Genomic DNA, 23587 nt, shown 5'->3' with positions numbered 1-23587 from the left:
GGTCCAACCAATTGGAAAAAAATCAATAGATTCCTTTTCGGGAGTGATTCATCCTTCCCGATACCAAACTTCCAATGGTTATACCATGGTTGATACAATTTGCAAGAACCGCTTTAGCTTTGTATATCAATGAAATAACTTCTTTTTCTTAGCGCATGATTTCATCTAGTGTACCGAAAGTACCATTATTGAATGTTTTCTACGCCATGTTGGACATGACTCAAAAATGTAATGAACAAGATTATCATAGGTTGGGTAAGGTGGGTTAAAATTTTGTTCTTGGTACTATCAACTTTATTGTGATACTTCGTACTAAACATGCCTTTTGTAATGCATTTTTTTCTCTCTTGTTGTGAACTTGGTAAAAAAATTTGAGGGGCTAATTGTTGTCTTCTCATAAATGAATTCATCTGAAAATCTTGGACTGCCTTTTTATGCCTTCATAATATGGAGTCAATTATGCTTCCGTTGCTGCTGGTATTCTTGATATTAAAGGCAGAAACTTTGCACTCACGGTAGAATTTATTTGTTTTGTACTATTTGGTTCCTAACCTATTTTTTTGGTTAGCACCGTCCCTATGCTGGTAAGTTTGTGTACAAAATTAGTCTATCCTAGATAGGTAATCTATATATTTATGTTGTGTGGTTTTAGAGGTATTCTTGGGTGACAATCCAGGGGTTCATCCAAGGGGAATTAGCCTGCAAACCCCGAGATATTATTATGACGAAGGATGATTATGACTCGAGATGAAAAATTTCAAGAAACTTATTTCCTTCCAAGAAGTAGGAACCAATCACGTTTCGGGAAAATATCTCAATATCGTAGTTTTTTTTACATTTAAATTTGAAATTAAAGCAAGAAAAATTAGAATTTTTGCTTAATTAGGTAAACATAAATAATTTTAATGATTAAATAAAAGAAAGAAAAGGAAAAATAGAAAAGAAAAATAAAAAAGAACCCCAGCCCCCTGCCGGCTGTCCCCCTAGACCCCATATTGAACAACATAGCTATAAACATAAAAGGTCAACGACACTTCAAAGGGACAAAAAGGTCGGAGAGGTTGACAAGTAATGGCGCAAATTTTTTTATCGTGTTTTTGTAATCTTCTTTGAAATAAATGTAGAGACTGTACAATTAATGATTAATTGCAGGGCTTGGTTTGATGGGTTGCACTCCGAAGATTTCTTGCCCAAAGTTCAAATGGAATGTCCTCAGAGGAAGAGAATCGACGTATTCTTCCATTTAACAATCTGATTCTTAGTGCCAACTGCCAATCTCTACCGGGCTCAAAGTTTTCTTATATTGACTTTCATAATATGTTTCAAGATCTTCTGGCCAATACAAGACCATATTTTTCGTTTCTATTTCTTTTTTTTTTTTCACCCATTTAAGATTTCAATGGATGCATATTTGCATAATTTTAAACTGTTTTTTAAAATATTTTACTTCAAGTTTAAAAACATATATAATGCTATTCATTTGGAGATTAAAAGTCTACAATAATCGCAGGTAAATTACAACTTCTATCTCTACTGTTCAATTCGTTACATCGTATTAGACTTGAAAGTTCTATTTTAAAATGTCAACTTTATTAAGATGGATCCCCAAACCTAATATGGTACAGAGCCAATAAATTTGAATGAGTAATTTGATCCGATTAAAACTAAAAAAATGAGCACGCTAATTTCAAGATTGGTTTGCTCAAATGAGCCGCTATATCTTGTAGGAAAGGAATAAATCTCGCATTCAATAAAGATGAAAATATAAACCAACGTATAAGGGATTGAGCTATTCCTTTTAAAAATATTAACCTTCCAAAATAAAACCCCAAATTTCCTTTTAAAAATGTTAACCTTCCAAAACAAAACCCCAAATTTTAATACATTGAACATTTCCGATCACGTCTTTTACATCTTAGGTTCATTAGCAGAGATAGGAAACGCTCCAAGAAATACCATGCATAGAATCTCTAGATAGATAATTACTTTGATTTCATTAGAATTAATCTTAACAAGAAAAAATGACTGAAACAAAACTGAACAGACAACCTTAATTCGCACAACTTAATGATCGAAAGTAAGCAATTCTTTGTGGCATTTTAACTTATAATTATTCATCATTAGAAGGGATTAGAGCATGGCTAATTGGTGTATATTAATGGGATAAGCATATGACTTAGATTTTGAACTATATGATTTCTTGGCAAGCAATATATTTGCAACTTCAGATGGGTGAAATGCATCCCAGAACAGGTACTTGCTTCGATCTTCACATGGTGTTTGAAGAGGAAGACATGTTATTTGTCCATTGTTTTTCCCTACTCCACAACATCCTTTCTCCACCTCTTGAAATCCTGCATGTTTTACATAAAATAAACTGGTCAATTCTTGAAGAATAAATTGTAGCTTAATTTGAAAGGAGTAAGATAAGTACAGCTATATCGAGTTGCCCCATACAAGTTCCTGGTATTGGCATGGAGCTCTACTAGTTTACAGAAGCAAAAAACCTCCTCAACCATCTCATTTAAAAGCTTAAGCTTTAAGGGAGGGGAATTATTTATTTATTTAAATATTGTCTTTACACATCTAATCATGTGTGGTTTGTATTCCTAAGCAATCAATAGCGTAAAGGTGACGAATTTTATGAAAGTATATTGATTGAGTTTTGAAATGAGGTTAACTATCTCTTCTGAAAACTTAACATGATGGTTTAACAATGGTAGCTTTGATCGTCAATTATTAATCCGAATTCAATGGATGATTACCATGCAGCACATCACATGCATTCAATCCACCGTGTAACATTTCTCGAAAAAGTGATATTTACGTTAGTTGCGTGCTTGTACTAGAATCCAATGAATTCACGTAGAGAGGACACATTACCGTAAGTTTTTGCATTGAGCACTAGGTCTTTGCTACTTTCATAGGAATCAAGATAAACAAACTTTGCTCCGGGCAGCTGACCCTTGTTGAATCGATCCACTAATTTCTTGAGGCCTGTATTGAAAAGGACAATGGCATTGTTAATCTCTTCATTGCATCTGCTACCGTTGCCATTATATCGAGCTAGCTCATATGGTATGCACCCGATCTGGCCTACCCCGGTCACTACCACCTTGCGAGCTCCCCACTTGTGTAAGTTCTGAAAAATGAAGACCATATTTATTGTAAGTATAATTTGTTAGGTATAGTACTATGAATTTATGGATGGTAGAGATAGTTATAAAGGCCAAGTCCAAAACGTCAAAGGGTATCGACCTAGTTTAGGTCAAGAGTGTCATATTTGAGCAATAAATACATTTTTCCAAACAAAAACGAACTTCTAATCAAAACTCTACTAGAGACAATGGATAGGACCCTACTGTGTATACAGGCAGGCTTCATACAGAAGCCTGCCAGAACACATACAAAAGGGGGTGGGTGTGGGTATTTTTTGACAATTTTTTATTTACGGTGGGTCCTACACATGAGAATATTCTGGCCAAATTCTATAGAAATTTTTTTGTACAAATGTCATTCTCCCAATGGATGTGACAAAATCCATCATTCACTCGGACAGTTCTTTTGTCTTGGGGATTGTGCCTAGTTTTATCTTGTGGGTTATTTTGATAATTTCTACCAAACTCAGTATAGTTTTGATATAAAAGAATTCTAGGGTTTCATTTTTCAACACAATAAATTGAATAAAGTTATCTAGCTTATGGAGCTCTCCAAATTTTGGGTTTTCATTCAAAATATCAATTCTTTGATGGATCTCAGTAGTCGAATTAAATGAGTTGAAAGTTGTCAGCAAGTCGAATTTAAGCCGAATGACTAAAATAATAATCAAAGTGTAGATAATGTCTACCGATAATTGTCTTGAATAATCTTGAAGAAGAGCATCAGCATAAGCTTTTGGGGTAAATTGTGAAGAAGATGAATAGAAATCAGTCATGAAGTAATTGTTGAGATAGTCATTGCTTCCCATTCCTGAGTAAAATATGCATTTGCTGAGATAAGTTCCCAATGCATTCAAATCTCCTCTGAAATATCTACTCAACTCTTGGACTGTTCTTACATAGCTTTCAACCTGCTGATTCATTGACACGTGATCCCCCTGCAATCACATATACATATACATACATTGTTCATATAATTATACGTGTTAATTTGACTATGTATATATATAATTCCGTTGTAAATAAACGATCTCGTTCATTCTTATGGTAGATATTGATTGGGAGTGTATCTTAATGGAAATGCAAACCCTAGTCGTCGTTGATCTTTCATTCTTACTGGAATGATTTTTCATTTTTATGAAAAATAATATAATATTTTTATTGGTCCCATAATTTTTATCAACTTTTCAACCATACATTTTATCAATTTTAAAAATCAGATTTTTAAAGGGGGTATAAGAAATTAGAAGAATCCATTGCTGGAGCCCTTTTTTAGAGTTTGTAGCAATCATTTAGGCCATGGAAAAGGGAATTTGGCAGGTTAAAAGTTCCTTATTTAGGTTATACCTTTTAAATAAGCAAAAATTAAAGGCAGCTTTCTTAATTACATATAAGGGAATTTCATTTCATTTTACCAAGTTATTTCCAGTTTCGTCCCTGATTCCAGCTGCTCCCGATGCATAATTTGTTCCGCGGAGTAATGCTCGACCACGGGTTCTTGCAAATGGTGGAATGTAGGCTGGAAACCCTAGAAGTTGAGCTGCAAAATAACATAAGAAAGCGATACACAGTTCCATAATTTTTGAATTTTCAGAACAAAATATACTTGTTTTTAGCTTAGCCAAAACATATCGTAGAAACAAATAAGTTCGTCTAGTATACAACAATTTAAACTTTTATATGATGTAATTCAACAAAATGAAATACTTCAAGTTACCTAGAATATCGATATAAGTTCGGCCATTGGTAAAGCGGCCAGTGGCACCTTCCGGGAAGTCAATGCCATAAGGCCCGTAGTTGGCCCGGGCAAGAGTGAGTATGCCGTTGTTGTTACCATTATCGACTAACGAGTCCCCAAAGATAAAAAGACATGGCACTTGGGGTTGTTGAGGCTGTGAGCAAGCCCTAGTTGTTATCCACAAGAAAGAAAAAAGGACCCACAAAACGAACTCACTCAATTTTGCCATAGTATATAAGTGACTCTCATGAATAAAGACACTGGTCCTTGTATATGTATATTTATAGGGTACATGTCCTTATTAAATAGGGTATATCTTTTTAGCTGTACTTCATGTGTTTGTTGTGTGTGATCTTGCCCAAAGCAGCGGTGAGAGGTGATACCTCGTGAGAATTGAACTTCAAGGGAATGTCCTTTACAGATATGCAATCCTATTGTTGAAGATAAGATTGAATCGACCCTTTTCATCATTTCAAGAATTTAGATGAGAGTAAAACAAAATATAGGTTCAAGTTTTATCACCGCCATGTATCATAATTGAGCACGGGTCAAACTTTAGAAAAATAAAAGTGCATTGATGATAAGACTGGTCTTTCTCCAATGATTTAGACTTTAGACGAGATGGTTACACTTTCAATGAGATCAACTCGTTGATCTTGATTTATCAACTTCTACTCCATTTGAACAAAATTAAAGGGAATGCTTGATATATAGAAAAAGAGATTGATTTGATTGTTTGAGCACCGTTGTATACCTAATATAGTCCAATTTTCAAGAATCTGTAAACAAACTGGATTGCCTCAATCTAATTTGATTTCTTTCTTGCGAAAACAAGACAAAATCGGATCATGCTCACCCTACAATTAACCCTTAAAGTCTTCAATCCATGGCTTTTAAACAAGGTCGATATTGAATTTAAATTTATTGGGCTCGAAAAATTTCGAATTGGTCCTGAACCTATTTGCCTTTTTAGTAAGATGGTTTAAAATCTTTAAAAAGGAACAAGGTGGTCAAGACTCAAGTTATAGCTGCACAATGAGTCTCAAAAGAACAATAAATAAATAACAAGAAAGAACTCAAATCTCCATTAATTTTTCATGTACCATGGAAACATATATCAATTCTAATTTATGTCATTGGCCCAAGTTGGGAAATAAAATATAACTTCCCAAAATTGGAGTGGTGAGAATCTTTTGATAATTTCTGTTGATGACGTATTATAACTATAATAAAAGGTTCGAGACCTAGTCGAGCAATAGGCAATGACCAATAGTCTGCAATCTATGCTCTTGGTTGATAATCTGAGTGGATATAACATTAACAGTGACTCTGATATATACAAGTCTTAATTTTAATATGTGAAATTTTATATATGCTTACTTAATTTAGGATAAATTAATATAATGTGTTATGACACTAAATATTAATTCTGTTTGTCACAGTGAAAAATTAATAGGTTAAGGTGAAACTAAAGAAGATAAAGACTGCTGTGAATTTCTTGCTTTCTCTGGCAATTCTTTTTTGTTTATCCCATTTCTAGGTATAATTAACCATATTAGACCCTTCTTCTTGTTTATGTAGAGACTCTGAATTCTTATTCTTGTGATTTAAATCAGATAAAATTCATATAACTGACGTCAAATTTATTGACAGTCGTATAATGTTTATTCCTACTCAGGACATTGGAACATTAGTCTGCAAATCAATGCCTAAAAATTGTATATGCAGTGATGTTGCAAATGCTCTATAACCCTCCTGATTGACTTGTTTAGTGCTAATAAATTTACGATTGTGTTACATGTACCTCACAACTTATGAATTATTTTACCAAATAGATGATGTGATAAGATTTGATTAGATCAAAATCTCATCAACAAAAAATAATAATAATAATAATAATAATAATAATAATAATAAATAATAAATTCCTTACCATCTTTTGAAATCTCATCAATGAAAAATTATATAAATGGTAATATACAACAAGCATTTTTCATTAACTTACAGGGTATTCTCTAATTTTTATTCTGAAATATTACCTTTTGCCGATTGCAATAATATTAGTGCTTTATGTCCTAAATATTCTGTGATTACAATAAATTGACCCATTTTATCATACTAACAAATGTCTCTAAATTTACGTTGATGTTAAGCAGATTTAGGAACAGATTCAAAAGGAAAACAAATTACTAATATAAACTTGAGAAAATTGTCGCATCAGTCACTCACATTTTGCGTTTGTAGAAACTTTGATCCCCAGCCTTTAAATCTAAACATTTAGTCCTCAATCTTTCGGTTCGGTTGCAGTTATGGTCATTTTTCAAGTGATTAAGCAAACACGAATCTTTCTGGCAGAAGTTGCAGAAATTAAATTATGAAATACTTTATCTGAATTCATATGCCTACACAACTATGGAATACAAATTGCTCTTCCATCAACGGTAGAGATATTAGTTCTCAAACGAACACGTCAAATGTTCTGTAGAATTCAAGAACTTGCTCAGCGGACTTTGCGAATTTTTTCTTCTTGACCTAATCCAAGAGATTTCTGTGCATTTGCTATACCTTCAGGGTCTGCCCAAACGGACAGAAAAGGAGGGAGAAGCATCATTAGAAAGCAGAAACTTTCCATGCAGAGAAGTATAGCAAATGCATTTCATTCTTCTGTAATTCATGATGACATGGCTGAAATATAATGGTTCCTTCAAGGCTTCAACTACAATCGCCCGCCCACCCACTCACCCCCTTCCTTTCCCTTTGAACTGCCAAATCAAATGGAAGTCAATACATGTAAGACATGTCCATCAACACCAAGCACTTCACCCAATGAGAATAAGTAAAAAGAAGCTAAATGAAGAAGTCTACCCACAGAAAAATCTTTGACAAACTAAGCCCCCTTTTTGGGGGGGGGGGGGGGGGGGGGGGGCGTAACTAATGAGCACAACTTCGTTGGTGACTATTTTCATCTGAAATACGAGCTCATCGTCTGATGTCATATTTGCTTATTTCTTCCATCTTATGTCAGGTCTTGTTATTGGCAGGTTAATGTTTAATATGTGTTAATTATCTATGGATCGTGCTTAATTGTAATAATCTTTGCCACATGTACATGGGAAGCTAATCTAACCAATAGAGAAGCAAGAAGTCACTGAATTGAAGCTAATACCATCCCATGAGAGGGAAACAAAAGAAAAGTAGAAGTAACAAGAAGACCCTAATCATATTGTCTTTTTCTATTAAAATCAAAGGGCAGCACCAGAAAATACACACTCAGAGAATTCAACTTACCAAAGAACTGTGTAAAGATTCATGTGAAGAAGCTCATGTTGCCAGAGACGTTGTATGCCATTGCAGGAGGAAGAGGTTTGACGACAGTATCGACGCTGAAAACACGACCAAGAAACTGCACACATGCGAAAGAATTACATCAATGACAGCAACACATCTTAGATAATAAATTGCACAGGATATAACATTAGATGCTAATAACATCTGTACAATGAATGCAATGTTCGTTTCGATATCAGTTGAAGAAAAACTGGTGGCATACCACTGGCAACCACGGTCAATAATGACAAAGGTTATCAGAATGAAAATAGTGACAGACTTTGGTACAGCTTGGGTGGATGGATCAGATGAAGTATTTTTAGAGGAAAGGGATAAGTAACGAACTCGAGTAGAACATGCTTTATTAGGATGAGAGGAATTGCTTAATCAGCAGGCATTAAATGCTGGATATCTTATCTATCAGTCAGCCTTGGCAGGAAGTTAAAACAATTTGTTATAGACAAAGACTTTACGATGCAGAGATTAAAGTATATTGAGGCCAAAAAAAATTAAATATTGGGGCCTCTTTAATTCTAGTTCGTATTAGAATAGGCTTATTTCCTTTGTTTTCTATTTAAATTAGATTTCTTAATTTTCTACCTAGGTTAGGATTGTTTAAACCCCTAAACATAAATGGTTAACTGTTTTAAAAAATACACATTGATTATTGAATACCATTACAATTTCTCTCTCGACTTTCTCTTCCTTGTCTCGTCTCTCTCTCTTCAATAATTCTTAATTGTCATAAGTTGCTGATTGGAATCTTTGTTAACGAGCATCCGTCATTGCTTTGTATAAAGAGTCACTCCAAGAAGATGTACTCATGCAAGTGATTAAGATGACCATGGACCTGTCACCACCCCAGAGGCTAACAATTGCGAAAGCAAGGAGTGAGTGTATGCAGGGATTGAGTTAACATTGGCTTATGTTGAGCTGAGCACAATTTGATAGAGACAGTGGTAAGCATTGTAAACTGACGCGTGGGAACCGTAATATATCCTCCGTCCTCCTAGAGGTTCCTTTCTTTTGACAAAAGGAGATATATTGCAAAGGTCATATTTCTTTCTAATTCTCCAGGCGACCCTTAACTCTTTCGATGAATGAAACTGGGGAAAAACTATTTTAAGTTCGGAAGGCTTTAGGAGGTAATGTTAGTGGACAAGGGTTTTCCAAGGAGGATGGTTATGGATGTCAAAGAAAGGAGGACAAGTGGAAGTGATGGAGAGATTACCAGAAGAAAGGACACAATCGAATTAAAGACAGGTTGCAGCACTCAGATAAGGTGAGAGGAGGAAAAGCAATCACATTCTTGATTACTCGTTTCATTCAATTTAGAATCACAAAACTAGCCCAACTAAAGTTCGAACCAGTCTCCAACTTTATTAAACTATGCTAAGCCTGCTTAAACCAAAACAATGCACTAAAAATAAAATATAGAGTTTAATTCACTCTAAGACCTCGATGCTTATTTATGAGCAACCATAAGACGTAAGAACACAACACAATAAAAATAAAACCCACAATCCCAGCAGACACTATCATTATCGAGTTGTTCGTCAGGCCACAAAGATTGTAACTTTCTCGCATAATAATAAAATTTCCACCAGAAAAACACAGAAATATACCACATTTTACCAAACGGGTTCTCATATAGTTAACCCAAAACATATACATACACGCATATATACAAATAGTTTAAACGAATATATTAATTCAGTTACTTGAAAATTGCGCTGGAAGCTGTAGCGGAGTTCGGGATCGATTTCAGTGAGGGATTCTTCTGCAACGTCGTCGTTTTTATACTTCTTTCCAGGGACGTGCATTTTGGGCGTTGTACCTGGCTGGTTCGTCACTTTCAATGTCTTTGAACTTCTCTTCCTTTTCCTCCACCCTCCATGGGGCTGACGCCAGCAGCTCTTTTTTACCCTTCGCCATTATTATCTGAATTGAACTGATAGGTTTTGGCTCTGTCCCTTCTCAAGGGAATTGGAGGAAGTGGACTGAATGGAGAGTACGATGTCGTTTGGCTTGTAGTTTATTTTCTGGTTAATTGTATTTGATTGATATGAAAAAATATCACCTTGAAAAAAAAAAATTCATTTTTTGTGGAAAATAAAAATCATCTCCACCCAACAAAAATATTTTCCTTAAAAACAAGGAAAATTAGACATATTTTCAAAAGTTAGAAAATGTTTTCCATGGAAAAAAATAGCAATCAAATACTCAAAGTAGGAATTTGGGTGGAAAACTGATATTTTCTATGAAAAATAAATGTAATCAAACACACCCTAAAGTTTTAAGTAATTATGTTAATGACCGCTACAGTTATTTTCTTACTCAAGTTTTAATTATTACAGTGATGTCTACTCCATCAAAATTTTAACATTAAATCCTACGTGACATCATTAAGTAGGTCATCAAACGACATTATTTATTGCATCATGTCACTCTAAAAAAAAATCGTTGTTAGAAAAAAAAAAAAAAAAAAAAAAAAAAAAAAAAAAAAGGAGATAATTTTCAAATTTATTACCAAAAAAACCAACAAAAAAATTGAAGAAACGGGCCCCACCAACAAAAAAAAGGACCAAAAATAATAATAATAAAAATAAAATAAGGAATGTGAAAAAGGAGGAAATTAAAAAAGAAAACAAAAAAAAATTTTTTTTTTATAAATTCCCCTAAAAAAAAAAAAATTTTTAAAAAAAAAAAAAAAAAAAAAAAAAAAAAAAAAAAAAAGGTGTGAATTTATCATATGATTGAAGCCTGAATCTAATCAAAACTCAAAACTAAAGTCACATTACATTTTTTTTCATCCTGTTTAATCTTCAATTCCTAACTTTTCAATATGAGAAAAATAACTTCAACAATCATTGACGTAATTAATCTATTTAATTCTTATTTCAATGCCGTCATTTTTTAGGGTTATAGACACACTAGTCTTCACGCTGGCCATTGTACTTTGATTTTTGTCTATCTCGATCATTTTTTCGTCGTAACTATATACAATTTGACCTGACATTGATGAGAAGTCTTCTAACTAATAAATTTTGAGCGACGAATCTAAAATAGAAAAAATGAAGTTTAATGTCAACAACTTCATCATGTTGACAAAAGTGCCACAAGGGGTCAAGGTTGACTAGACTGGTCCTATCTTCATCTTCTGTGTCCTTTGCTACGCACGATTGCAATACACCTTTCATTTAACAAAAACTATCAAGACGAGTATTCAAGGTTGGTTTGTCTAGACATCTATGGTCATAAACACATACATTTCGCATTTAAACTATAATAACCTGTTCAGTGCCACAGTGAACATCCAGATTTGTACCCCTCGCCCCCCCACCCCCAACAAAAAAAAAAATAATAATTAATTAATTAAAAATAAGGCAAGAACACTATAATTACTTCTTGCAAACCTCGTCTCAGTATATTTGTAAAAAATATTAGCGATAAACGCCAAAGGGAGATGAAAATCCCAATGGTAAGTTATTGCAAGTACATCACAAAAATTCAGCAATGGCAAACATAACCGCAAAAACAATTGATCCTGCTATTTATCTACAAAGGTGTGTGACAATTCTACAAAGATACTATAACATGATTTAAGCTCGATAAGAGCTCAAGACGAGTAGGCAAGAGAAATCACCCACTGAGAATGCATGAATCAATTGTCAAAATTATATAATCTAAAATCTATAAGAGCCGGCTTGAGGTGGAGCAGGTGGCAATCGATTAGGGGTGCGGCGGCTGCCAGAGTTTGAGCCAGAGCCCACATCGCCATTTTGAGCAGGGTCACTGTACCGACGACTGTGACCATTGGATGAATGCCTAGAGCCCCCATATGAATCAGTTGGGCCATTGGCTGCGGCATCAAATGCTGATCTCCACTCATCACCTGATGAGGGTCCAGCCGAAGTTGGACTGCTTTCTACACAAGTCAATACGAAAAAAACTCAAGTTTACACGTGATAGAAATGATGCACGAGCCACATAAGGTATCATTCCAGGGTAGAAAACACTAGCAGCCCCCAAACCTTTAGCTAAATTTCACGGTAACAAAGTTGTGACCAGCTTAAAAAACAAATGAATATTAGTCATCAAAATGACAATCACTAAAAGCTAAGTGACTAGCAGTGCATTTTACCCAGCCCCATCATCCCGGCATAGCAAATTAGAACAAAAAATAATAGCTGAATTTGAAGTCATAATATCAAAACTTGAATTGAGCTACTTCGAAGTAAACACTCCAAACATTATTATGTAAACAGAAATATGCATATTTTTGTCTATCTGCGAATCGTTAGTTATCAGTCAGCTATTGTCCTTTCGTTTTCTTTTAATGGTCAAGAGTGATGCACTGGTACCCAATTAATCAGTCACAAATCTTGATGAAGACTTTATTCCTCTTAACCTAACATGCATGTTTATTTCGCTGCTCTAATTGTGTGCTTCAAATTTCCAATTTCGTTGTTTTGATGCTGGTGCTGAGCGCTCTAAAGACATGCACTATTACCAATAGTAATCCTCCATATGGGGATGCTGAAAAACCCTCCCCTATGTAACTAGGATTGGTTTCACGCAGATTTTTGTGCTTGCAAAGGATTCATATCAAAACTACAGAGGTAAAGAAACCAAAATTAATCACCTGCTCCGCCATTCGAAAAGTCTGACACTGCAGCTGCCCGATTATCATGAATACTGAGTTGCCTGGTGAGCTTGGAAAGAAGAGAGGACTGTTTTTGAATACGCTCCCTCTTGCGCTTTGTATTCTGGTCCTCCTGGAGAAGCTCTTCAATTCTTGTCGTACTTTGGCCACTAAAGTCCACATCAAAATGAAAATGTAATGATGAGGCAAGAAGAATAACTATACGACAGAACTTAATAGCAAGTAATGATGTTTGTATGCATTTGAACGTTTACGGTTTTATTCTTCTGCTTCTCACACTTAATAAAGAATATGGCATTTACAAGGCAATGTATATAAAATACAGGTATCATAGTGTTGCTAACCTGACAGAACTGTACAGTTTATTGAGCATGTCTTCCTTAGCCTTTTCTACTTGGCAAAGAACAACAGCCTGAAAAATCCCAATAAATTGCATATGAAGACTCCACTTCAAAAAACCAATTCACACGGAGCCTTTAGTGTGAAACTTACCTTTGGGACATTGGCAGCAAGGCTGTTAAGAACAGCTTCAACATAACCACGCACTTCCTGAGCCATCCAGCGAAGCTCTTCTTCAGGATCTGCCGGTTTTCTAGCCATTGTATCCTAAATGGTTCATCCATATGTTGATATCTTAAATAATAAAAGCCTTTGGACGGATTATAACAAGATAACATATTCTGACCAACTAAAAGAGATATTGCTCAGGTATACCAAAATTATTTAAATATCTAGGTTAAACAAAACAAGAATTAGAAGGAATGCAAATTATGGTAGCATATATTAGAGCCATGAAATTGGAACAATGAAATTTTCTCTTAGTTACTTACAAGAGAACCATCGGAAAGACTTTGCCTAATGGAGGGGCCAGATTCACTCTTCACTTCACCTCCCTTAGAACTGATAACATTTCTCAACTTTTTTAACCATTCTGTTTTATCTGCCATACTCTCAGCCTTTAACACAACAGCACTATGGGCTGCAACATCAATTACAGTGTCAGACCAGTTTGTAATTTGAAACTGACATATATATAAAAATAAAAGATTAACAAGCAAAATTATTACCTTTAAGAACAGTTTTATATTGAACCCGACTTGTCAGTTTGAATGCCAGACTGGGTTTTTTCTCTGGACCATTTGCCTTTTTGTCCTTGGAACTTTTAGGAGGAGCTTCTTCTTCCTCAGATATGTCTTCAAGATTACATTCCTGATTATTTATCATGTTTTGAGCATTCATATATTTGATCACATACAATGAAAAAATGGTATCTTTAAGTAATACATTTTTTCCACCTCTCTATTTTGTTTAAAATAAACCCTTTACATTTTAGTCAAGACGGGGCAAATACCAACTGGGTGCAAAATATAAAGACAGAAGCAGAATAGCCACCAAAATTCCAAGTAAACAAGCACGAAGCACGAAGAACTTTGTTCAAACTTTAATCAACCGACAAAGGAATAAGTACATGCATAGAACCAAATTTGTAAAAACGAACGATGATTCTACATTATATACATAGAAGCAGCTCTAAGTTGAAGCAGGTTGAGAATAAGTATAGTAAAGGCATGGAATATTTTGGTTCCTTCATAGGGAAAGGAATACAAGAGCTTTCTCAAGGCATTAAGATCTCTCTGTGGAGAATCAAAAGGACATTCTTATTTTTCTTTACTTTGGACAAGGCAATCCATCCCTTGTGTCTTGATTATTGGAAGAGAGAATTGAAGTATTCTGTTAGTATGAAGTTATCTAATGAAAATTAGAACAAATATAACCATATCAGTGCACATTCCTTTTTTTTTTTTTTTTTTTTTTTTTTTTTTTTTTTTTTTTTTTTGCAACTCCTTTTTCGGATGATAGTCCCTCTTTCTTATTATATTGTTGATATCAGTTAAGCAACTCCAATCAATTTGAAAAACAGTATTGTAAATAATTCCAAGAATGCCACAAACAATTAGTTCTACTTCTATAACTACAGGGACACATGCATCAAGAAATCTAGGTGTACACGTACAAAGAAACGGACCAATTAACATAGGACACAACGCAAACAAGAACAATGAAAATTTAGAAACAGAATCTGAAACTAATCAAGTAAAAGATGATAACTCTGAAAATTTTAAAATACACAAGCAAAGGTTCATTTACGTGCTGTATACCTCTAAAGTGATAACACCACGGAAATGTCGTTCTTCTTGTTTTTTAGTGTACCCAAGCTGCAAGAGGAGATTTAATTATTAGTAGACATTCATCATGTAAGCAATAATAAGACAACTTAGTAGTGCAGAAGAAACATCTAATTATCAAATATGATGCATTATTTCATTTTAAAATGGTCGTTCTACTTCGATTGTAATCATTCCAGAAAAGAAGTATACCAATAAGTTTCTGCTTATTCAAAACCTACCAAAAAAGAAACTAATAGCAACGCTTTAACCATACATATTCAAGATGAAAAGCTTAGAATGATTATCAATCCAGATGGAAAAGAAATAACCTTCTCTGTTCATCAAAAGTTTTTAAGATTATAAAAAACAAAGGTGAAAAGTGCATGGTAGTAGTGTATAAAGGGAACTGATAGGATTAGGATTAGAGATGATTCCCCTGGTGAAATATTGAATAGAGAGGATGTACAAGCTCCACCATGGTATTATAGTAAAAGAAAACGGATATCTACATTAAAAGGCTTTGCTCTCACCTTCCCAGTTTTTTCATTCAAAACAAACCATCTTTTACTCCAACCATTAGTTTTGGCACTTCTCTTCAATAAGAACCCTGTGAACAAAAATAAGGTACTCGATCAAAACATTGCCAAGATAAAAGTACAGAATAGGAAGCCCATTTAGAATCGAGGAAGCCATTAATTGTTTTAGCATTGAAGAAGCTATTGTCCTAATAAATCACGCATCATGGACAATCTTATTACATTATTCAACCAGGCTGCTATGTACGTCCAAAAAAATTTGTTTGCTTCTCTTATGTTATTTGCATGATTAATTCTTTTTTATTTGACTCCACACCTCCCATCCTAAAACAAGGTCAGGCTTTTAACAGAAGAATGCCTAGTGAATCAAAACTGCAATTCTATGGGTAGCATTATTTATTTTGGATCCCTGCATTATTTTACAAACAGATGAAAAAAGAACTGCCTGCAGCATACCTCAATCAGATACTGGGGACAGCAGTATTAAATTAATTATTTCACAACAAGGTCAATGAAAAAGGTAATGAAATGTGCCATGTGCTGCAAAAATGATTAAATTAAAAGTTGTAGGAAATAAAATGTGATATCCTTAATTAGAGAATATAGCTCCCATATTCACGAACCTGCCGTTATTTCTCCTTCAGGGCCTGCAGTTTTCAAGCCTGAACCTTCCTGTACATCTTTATCTTGCTGATTAGGTTTATCCTTCATTGATTTTAGGCTCCCTCCACTTTGTTGGCCTCCAGTTTGTGGACTGGTGGCCTGAATGCAGAATTGAAGACATTTGAAAGTACACAAAAATCACAAGTGTGTTTACGAACAGACTATTTTTTAAAAATTCTTAGGCATGCTGTACATGCCATGATAGTGATAAATGAAGACAAATCTCAGGCATCCATATGAGCACACCCATGGATAAGAAGTGTACCCTATTCAGTATGGACTGCTCAGCTTCAACGCCTTTTTTAGAAGATCGAGTTTTCAGCTCCTCCTCACGTCTCTGTCTATCCATCCTGGAAACCATCTCAGAGAGAGAGATTGTAAGAATATACACTATCATTAAACTGGGGAAACCGACACAAAAATTGTGACAGAAAAATATGAAGCATTACTCCCTCATGAAACCATCTAAGAAGATAATGCATCAAACTAAGTTCAAAAAACAGTCTTATAATGCCCATCTATATCCAAATGAAGGAGAGGAGGAAACTATTGCACCAACAGTTGGTGAACGTACCGCCTCTGCACCAAGCGGATGAAGTGTTGAGGGGGAACAAATGCCCGCTCCATGTCAACAAGGTTAACTACCATGGTTTTTGCTTCATTCTTAAACCCTTCCAAAGCAGTGGTGGCAATTGCCACAACCTAGCAAATTAAAGAATAAAACAACATTTCACATGATAAAAGTGATTAAACAGATCCTTATACCTATACAAGAGACTGAATGTCTGCAACTCATGATTACCTCTCGCTTAAAAGGAGGATATCTACCAAGACCAGGAGTAGCATTTGCAGCAGCTGAGACAATATCGACAAGTACCCGGTGCACCTGTTCAAAGATTTTCAAGTATAATAGCCTTGAAGGAAGATCAAAGGATTATACAGCAAGAACTAACAGGATTTCATGCACAACAGAGGAAATGGGTGATCTGATGTCAATGGCAGCTCAGTGACACATAAAATAGTGTATTAGCTAAAGAGAACCTACTGAAGGAATGACTTCAGCAGGGATATATTTAAGTGTGAATATTTATATAATAGACTTTAATAGAAATCAATTCACCAAGAACAGAGTCAAGAATCCATGGACTAGAGGACTAAAGTGGGAGAGGGAGAGGGACAGGTGTAAGACCGATTGCAATGGAACCTTGATCCAATTACACATTTACTAGGATACCAATTTAATAATTCATCAATTTAAAATGAACAAAGATATGTACTCAACATCCATCTACAATTAAATTTCATCTTAAACAGACGAAAATTAAAGGTAAGCAAAGTCAACTGGCATGGTAGAGATGAGAGAAAATGACAAGTGTGTTGGAATTAGTGCAATCAAGAGACCATGCAGAAAACAAGAAACCAAATTGCAAGAACACCTACACATAACAAAATGCACAGAAAGGAAAATGAGAAGGGTTAACACGGGTTTACCTCGTCTACACAAAGACGTGAAGGTTCTTTTGCTAACTCTAAAACAATCTTTATTAAAGACCTCAACCCTTTCTCAGGAGAAATAAGGTAAGGCTGATAACCATCTGCTTCCAGCACAATCTATAACAAGGAAAATTGTTTTTGAGCAAAGTAGAATAAACATCAAAACTTTAGAACGAAATGCACACAATCGAAGTTACAATAGTGTAGAATACATACCCTCTTAACATTGTTTAAGTCAAAATGTCTATCCAGCGGGAGCTGCTTCATCCTGTTTGGGAAGTTACCCTCAAAACTAGCAACAACTTTCCACCCAAAACCCTGGAAGAAATGAAAAGGAACTTCATACACATTTCAAAGTAACAATGCTCAGACTATTTTACCAAATGAATTATACAATAATACTGCATACAAACAACAACAGAAAAAAAAAACTATGACATCTTAAAGAGCTTAAATGTGCCGTGAAAAAGACTTTGATGATCATCAACAATACGAACAATTATATAATGAAGAGAAAATGATTAGAACTATTAAATTACACTCCAAACATTGAGTGGAGCATGTCAAACACTGAATTGTTGTATTTTGACAATCACTGTAAACCGATCTTTAGATATAGGAGAAAAAGTACAAACATTTAAAAGCCCATGTTTTATCATCAAGTAGGAAGAAAATAGGCAGCTAGAAAAGACCATATAGGCTATAACATCCAAATATACTCTTTCACTCATCAAGTGATGCTATAACGAAAATTTTCTTCATCCTAATTACTCAAAAATCCTTCATAATTACAAAAATTAGCCAAAGATGACTTTTGCAGCTCTCACCTCACCAGTTGTAATATGCTGGAGGAACTTATCCTCAAATTCACGGCAAAGCTCCAGAGCTAAAGCTTTTGTGCCTTCAGCACTATTTACCATCTGCTCACCAAGTCTGACCAATTCATCCTGCACTATTTGGGACTTTCCCTGAAGCCTGCAGTAGTTGTAAAAAGTATCAAATAAAAGTCACTTGGTGTGCCAATAAAGAAAGCAATGTATCCCAGTGATATGCATCCAACCTCATAAACCTCACGAATTATGGACGCTTGACAAGTACTAAAAGAAAAATAACATTCAATTAAAACCAGGTAATGCGTGAGGAGGAGACTGATGCAGTAGAATCAATGGTTCACTTTGATTCAGCTAAAGAAGAGTGCAGTATTTTTGTCGTATATTAACAAGGTAATGATTTGCAACTACATGAGACTTTTGCCTATTTCTCTACTATAGTACAAAGCAGCAGCCATAATTCACATACAGAAAAATGGAGACAGCTGATTCCTTTTATTCTTAACATTCTAAATAGATAAGGAACAAGTAAAGCATACCAAAAGCAGTTCTTCTGCAAGGTCTTACAAACAGAATCAATCTCTTCTAGATGGATTACCTGAACAGAAACCAAAACACAAGTTGGAGGAAGTAATATACCCGGAGAGTAGATTGGGAAGCCTAAGTTTCATACGATTTCGGATCTGTTGAGCAAGAGTCTCCACCAAGGCTAATCTCCCAAGCTTGCTTTGAGGGGCCCCCGTTAGAATAGATTTCAGACTTTCGCTCTCTGCACGCCATGCAGTTTCCAAAGAATTATCAGCTCCAACAGATCCAGATTGAGCAGATGCTATAGAGACAGACTGGCCAATCAAAGCAACCCATGGGATGTCTGATGTGCTTCGTGGACCTTGATTCAACAAAAGAGCCTGTACAGCAGCAATGAGTTTTGGTTCTGAAGCTGCTTGATCTATCTTACTAATAATACCAACAGTTCTTGTACCTAACAAGTACAAACAAACAAGGAACTTCATAAAGAGGAAATAGAATATGGGATAGGGGAATATCTAAATATACAAAAGCAAATTTCTTACTATTATTATTTTTTCTTTTTTCACACATCAAAACCAAATAAATGCAGCAAACCTACATTCTCCATCAAGCTCCTTAGCAATTCTGATAGCTTTACATGTGGCAACTTCTGGGGCCTGGGAAGCAGGGATTACAACCAGCAATATTGCATCACTGTGTTCAGCATATTGACTCTGTAAAAAAGAAAAAGTGATATAAAACTTTCAAAATCAGTATCAAATCTAAATATAAGAGAATATGTTTGGAAGCTACTCACTAAAGAATCGTCGAGATTTCCTTTCTCCACCCCAGGCAAATCAATCAATTTCAATGGTGGAGCTGCATATGAGAAAACTCAGCATATCGTATAAAATACCAAAAACTATTATGTTAATACAAGTATCAATTAAAAGTTTTAACCTATTTTTGTGATTTCATATCCAATAGTAGTTAAAACCTCATAAGACATGGGAGTCCAATTGCATGCTTAAAGGCTCTCCCTCGCTTATCTTCTTTACTTTTAAATGAGCAACCAAGAAGAAAACACATCGTCATTAAAATCACGTTCAAGTTTTTCCAGTCCGAAAGAAGTGGAAGATAACATCATATTGCAATTACGTAGAAAGATCAATATACCATAATGCCAAAATTTTCCTAGTTCCCTTTTTCATTTTTCACAAAAGGAGACCAATTTGAAATTGAATGGCAACGAGGATCAACAGGTGAAGGTGACAGAACCAATACATGCATACTGACAACAATGTTATCGAGAAAATCAACTAGTGCTCTAAAACGACACAGACCTGTACTTGTTCGAAGCTTCAAATATATCTCATCGCGACTCTTGCTTGAGATTTTGCTCAGTCTGTCCTGTAATGAATGCCGAAGAGCACCTATGATAGGCCAAAAAGAAAAGAACAAACTCATTTCGAATCAAGAGACTGAAAGATAACAGATTTCTTCCAATTTTCGTAATGGGGGAGAGGGTGATGGATTTGATGCACATAGAACTCTGCTCTTGGTTCATAGTTTAGGAAGAAGCCTCACTTGCCGAAACTTGTTGAGATTTACTATCAATCAGCAAAATAATTGATTTGCTGCTGAGCGAGCTATCCCTCATCAAATCAATACAAATTGGAGCACGAGTGGCACCCCCTTCACCAGTTGGCTGCAGCATAAAAATTAGACCAAAAATCAATGCTCACTAGGTAGTAAGTAAAAATAATAATTTCAAAAAGGACAGAAGCTCCAAACAGAAGATACGTACCAATGCAGGATGCCCAATTAGACTATTCAATACAGCCGACTTACCTGCACCCTGAACAATCCATCCACATAACAAGATACCCATCATTGTCATGATAAAAGAAGAGAATGCAGTAAAGTCAAAGCTAACAGATCAAATCTATGCATGACCAATTACTTATCCAATAAAAATTTACAGGCCACTAAAATTGTAATATATTCATTTGTCAACAAATTCATTATAGGTGTATTCCTCATACAAACATTCATAAGGTAATCCTTCCCTTGCTTCACGTCATTCTATATAAGGACTGTACAATCTCTTCTAAAAGCAAATTAAGAGGGATGCAGATTTTTCTAGTCAGAATATCCTAGAAAAGATAATCTGAGCTATATGTCATTGAGCTATATTTGTACCTTCATTTCCTTCATAATTCTGCTTAATTTTTACTAACCAGAGATTAGGTCTTGAGATATGATAGTCAATAGTATTCATCTACATCCAAGCCCCTTGTGGACAAATCACTTAAAAAATCCAAAAACGTGATTTTTTTTCAAAACTCATTATCAACCTTTCCATTCGTGGTCATTGATTGCAGAGGGTTCCACACTCTTGTCTCTTGGTGCAGAAAAAGGTCTTCAGTTTTTATTCAAGATAGTTCTGATCGGAGTAAATTAAGAATTCTAGAGATAAAGTTCAGTAGATCTATAATGCAGCTGGTAATCTACATCCCAGGGACTCGTATTTTCTCGTGTTTGTACCCAATTTATGCACATAGCTCAACTGTGAGTCTGAAATCAACTAATTTGAAAAAATTAAGCCGACTCTCGTTTTTTGTTTAGCTGGAGTTCACTGATAACTGTTAGCATCAAAATAAAACACTTAAGCAACAATGTTGAGATACACTTGATTATTTTTCAAGGGAAATACCACAGACGAGTACTGTACAGTGTACAATCTTGGAGAAGCACAATGTGCACACTATTCGTGTGCGTTATGCTGTAAATACATTTATCATAGAAAAAAAAATTCTCATTCTACTCAATTCAATATAACGACAAAAGTTTATGATTTATTTCATCACTATTGACCAATTGAGACTGAAAAAAATTCAAACCACTGTCAACTTACAATACATCACACCACATAACCAAATTACAAAATGAACTTAAAGAAACAACTTTACACACATATCACACAAAAGAAAAGGCAGTTTTAATTCTAATTCCAAATAGACCGGAATTATTAGATCCAAAAACTCAGCTAGCTCCATAGATCTAAATGATAATAAGAAAAAAAAATCTATCAAAATACCCAAACAGGTTAAATAAAAAAATGACGTACAGTGTTGCCGAGAGCAACAACATTGAGAAAAGTGGAGGGACGCCTAGACGACGATGTTTCATCAACATCTTCGTCGGCAAGCAAAGCTGCTGCTTGCCGCATGGAATTGGCGAGCTGTGACAATTCCTCGATCGCATCCATCAATTTAATTCTATTAAATCCTCTCTCTACTCCCAGATCAACGGCTCGGATTCAATAGGCAATACTGTAGTACCAAAGATCACGAGATCGGTGCACAAACCGTAGCAGATCCAACAGTATCAGAAGAGATCAAGAGATATTTAGGGTTCGTATGAGAGAAATGGAAATTAAAAAGTTTAAACTTTTGAAAATGGGGAAAACAGATGAAACGAGAGACGGGGGTGGTGATACGGTGACTGACTTAAATTCACCTAGGCACCCAATTTTGTACTTAACCGGACATTTTTTTCATTAAAATGTTTTTTTAACAGTGATTTGATCGAGAATAAAGCTATAATTACAAAAAATTTTGACAGAAAAATTTTACAGACAACACATAATGCGATATTATTGAAAGATAAAAAAGAATAAAAAAGTCCAATCATGTTTTGCCACGTCAGTGTCGATACAAATTCTGTTAGAATTTTTTGTACTCTTGACTTTATTGTTTGATCAATTTTAATTACATCATTTTCAATAAAATAATATTACACATAAATTTAAAATTTTTATTTATTTTTTAATCATACATTTCCCATCAATATACTATTCAAATTTGTTTATTTATTTTTAAGAATGGGACTCAAACAATTACCAGGTTTTAGTGTGATCAGGATTATTCGATTTGATTTTATTTTATTATGATCGTCTAATTCTAAACTTAGTGTTACTATGATTATTCAATTTGATTTTATTTCACCATAATCATCAAATTTGATAAAATATTTAATCATAATCACCCAATTTCATAAAATGTTTCATTATAATCACTCAATTTCATATAACGTTTAACAATGGTCACCGAACTTCGTTTTACTCTTTTCACTCATTTTAAAAGGGTAAATCGGTAACTTTGTATTATATAAAAATGAATTTAAAAAATAATAAAATAATTTTTTTTTTTTTATAAAAACATTACTTTAAAAAAATTAAGAAGATATTTGGTCGAGATTAAAATTAATTTTTTTAAAAGTGTGATTGAAAAGTTGTGGGATCCATGAAAAATGTGGTTAATATTTATTGTTTAACTTTGATTTAAATTAAAATCAGATTTTGATCAAAATCAAATAGGCAGAAAATATTTATTTTTAAAAAATAAATATTTTTTATTTTATTTTTTAAGTAACTTTTTTTAAGTTAATTTTAAGTTTTATTATTTTTTAAAATATTTTTTTTAAAAAAATTTA

The 23587-nt window shown here is 34.4% G+C and overlaps 2 protein-coding genes and 1 pseudogene across 2 annotated transcripts; all 3 read right to left on the bottom strand.

The window, feature by feature from the left end:
- Positions 1-1975: 1975 nt before the first annotated feature.
- LOC111401895 (GDSL esterase/lipase At1g33811) lies at positions 1976-5145 on the bottom strand. Its single transcript, XM_023029869.1, has 5 exons — positions 4876-5145; positions 4574-4698; positions 3848-4096; positions 2884-3142; positions 1976-2354 (listed from the first exon to the last, which is right to left on the bottom strand). The coding sequence occupies exons 1-5, from the start codon at positions 5123-5125 to the stop codon at positions 2131-2133; spliced, it is 1107 nt and encodes a 368-aa protein (XP_022885637.1). The 5' UTR covers positions 5126-5145; the 3' UTR covers positions 1976-2130.
- A 1968-nt stretch (positions 5146-7113) lies between these two features.
- LOC111401894 lies at positions 7114-10254 on the bottom strand (annotated as a pseudogene).
- Positions 10255-11624: 1370 nt separating this feature from the next.
- On the bottom strand, positions 11625-22604 carry LOC111401893 (dynamin-2A-like). The gene is made up of 22 exons (XM_023029868.1): positions 22221-22604; positions 20898-20948; positions 20678-20798; positions 20434-20523; positions 19908-19969; positions 19710-19824; positions 19220-19562; positions 18578-18725; positions 17967-18068; positions 17748-17867; positions 17059-17142; positions 16831-16958; positions 16522-16606; positions 16217-16355; positions 15588-15664; positions 15049-15105; positions 13957-14098; positions 13720-13868; positions 13382-13495; positions 13234-13301; positions 12869-13038; positions 11625-12151 (listed from the first exon to the last, which is right to left on the bottom strand). The coding sequence occupies exons 1-22, from the start codon at positions 22359-22361 to the stop codon at positions 11910-11912; spliced, it is 2748 nt and encodes a 915-aa protein (XP_022885636.1). The 5' UTR covers positions 22362-22604; the 3' UTR covers positions 11625-11909.
- Between the last annotated feature and the right edge of the window lie 983 nt (positions 22605-23587).

This window comes from Olea europaea, chromosome 10, assembly GCF_002742605.1.
Source record: "Olea europaea var. sylvestris chromosome 10, O_europaea_v1, whole genome shotgun sequence".
Lineage (NCBI taxonomy): Eukaryota > Viridiplantae > Streptophyta > Magnoliopsida > Lamiales > Oleaceae > Olea > Olea europaea.
The sequence above is the reverse complement of the archived record's forward strand: the minus strand, read 5'-3'. Positions and strand labels throughout refer to the sequence as shown.

Coding starts and splice junctions, on each gene's coding strand:
- LOC111401895 (XM_023029869.1), bottom strand. CDS start 5,125: ATGGCAAAATTGAGTGAGTTCGTTTTGTGGGTCCTTTTTTCTTTCTTG. Junction 4,097..4,573: donor ACGAAACTGGAAATAACTTG/GTAAAATGAAAT, acceptor ATGTGATTGCAG/GGGGATCACGTGTCAATGAA. Junction 2,355..2,883: donor GCTCAATGCAAAAACTTACG/GTAATGTGTCCT, acceptor TAAAACATGCAG/GATTTCAAGAGGTGGAGAAA.
- LOC111401893 (XM_023029868.1), bottom strand. CDS start 22,361: ATGGATGCGATCGAGGAATTGTCACAGCTCGCCAATTCCATGCGGCAA. Junction 20,949..22,220: donor TTGTTGCTCTCGGCAACACT/GTACGTCATTTT, acceptor TGGATTGTTCAG/GGTGCAGGTAAGTCGGCTGT. Junction 16,959..17,058: donor ATCCTCCTTTTAAGCGAGAG/GTAATCATGAGT, acceptor TTAATTTGCTAG/GTTGTGGCAATTGCCACCAC.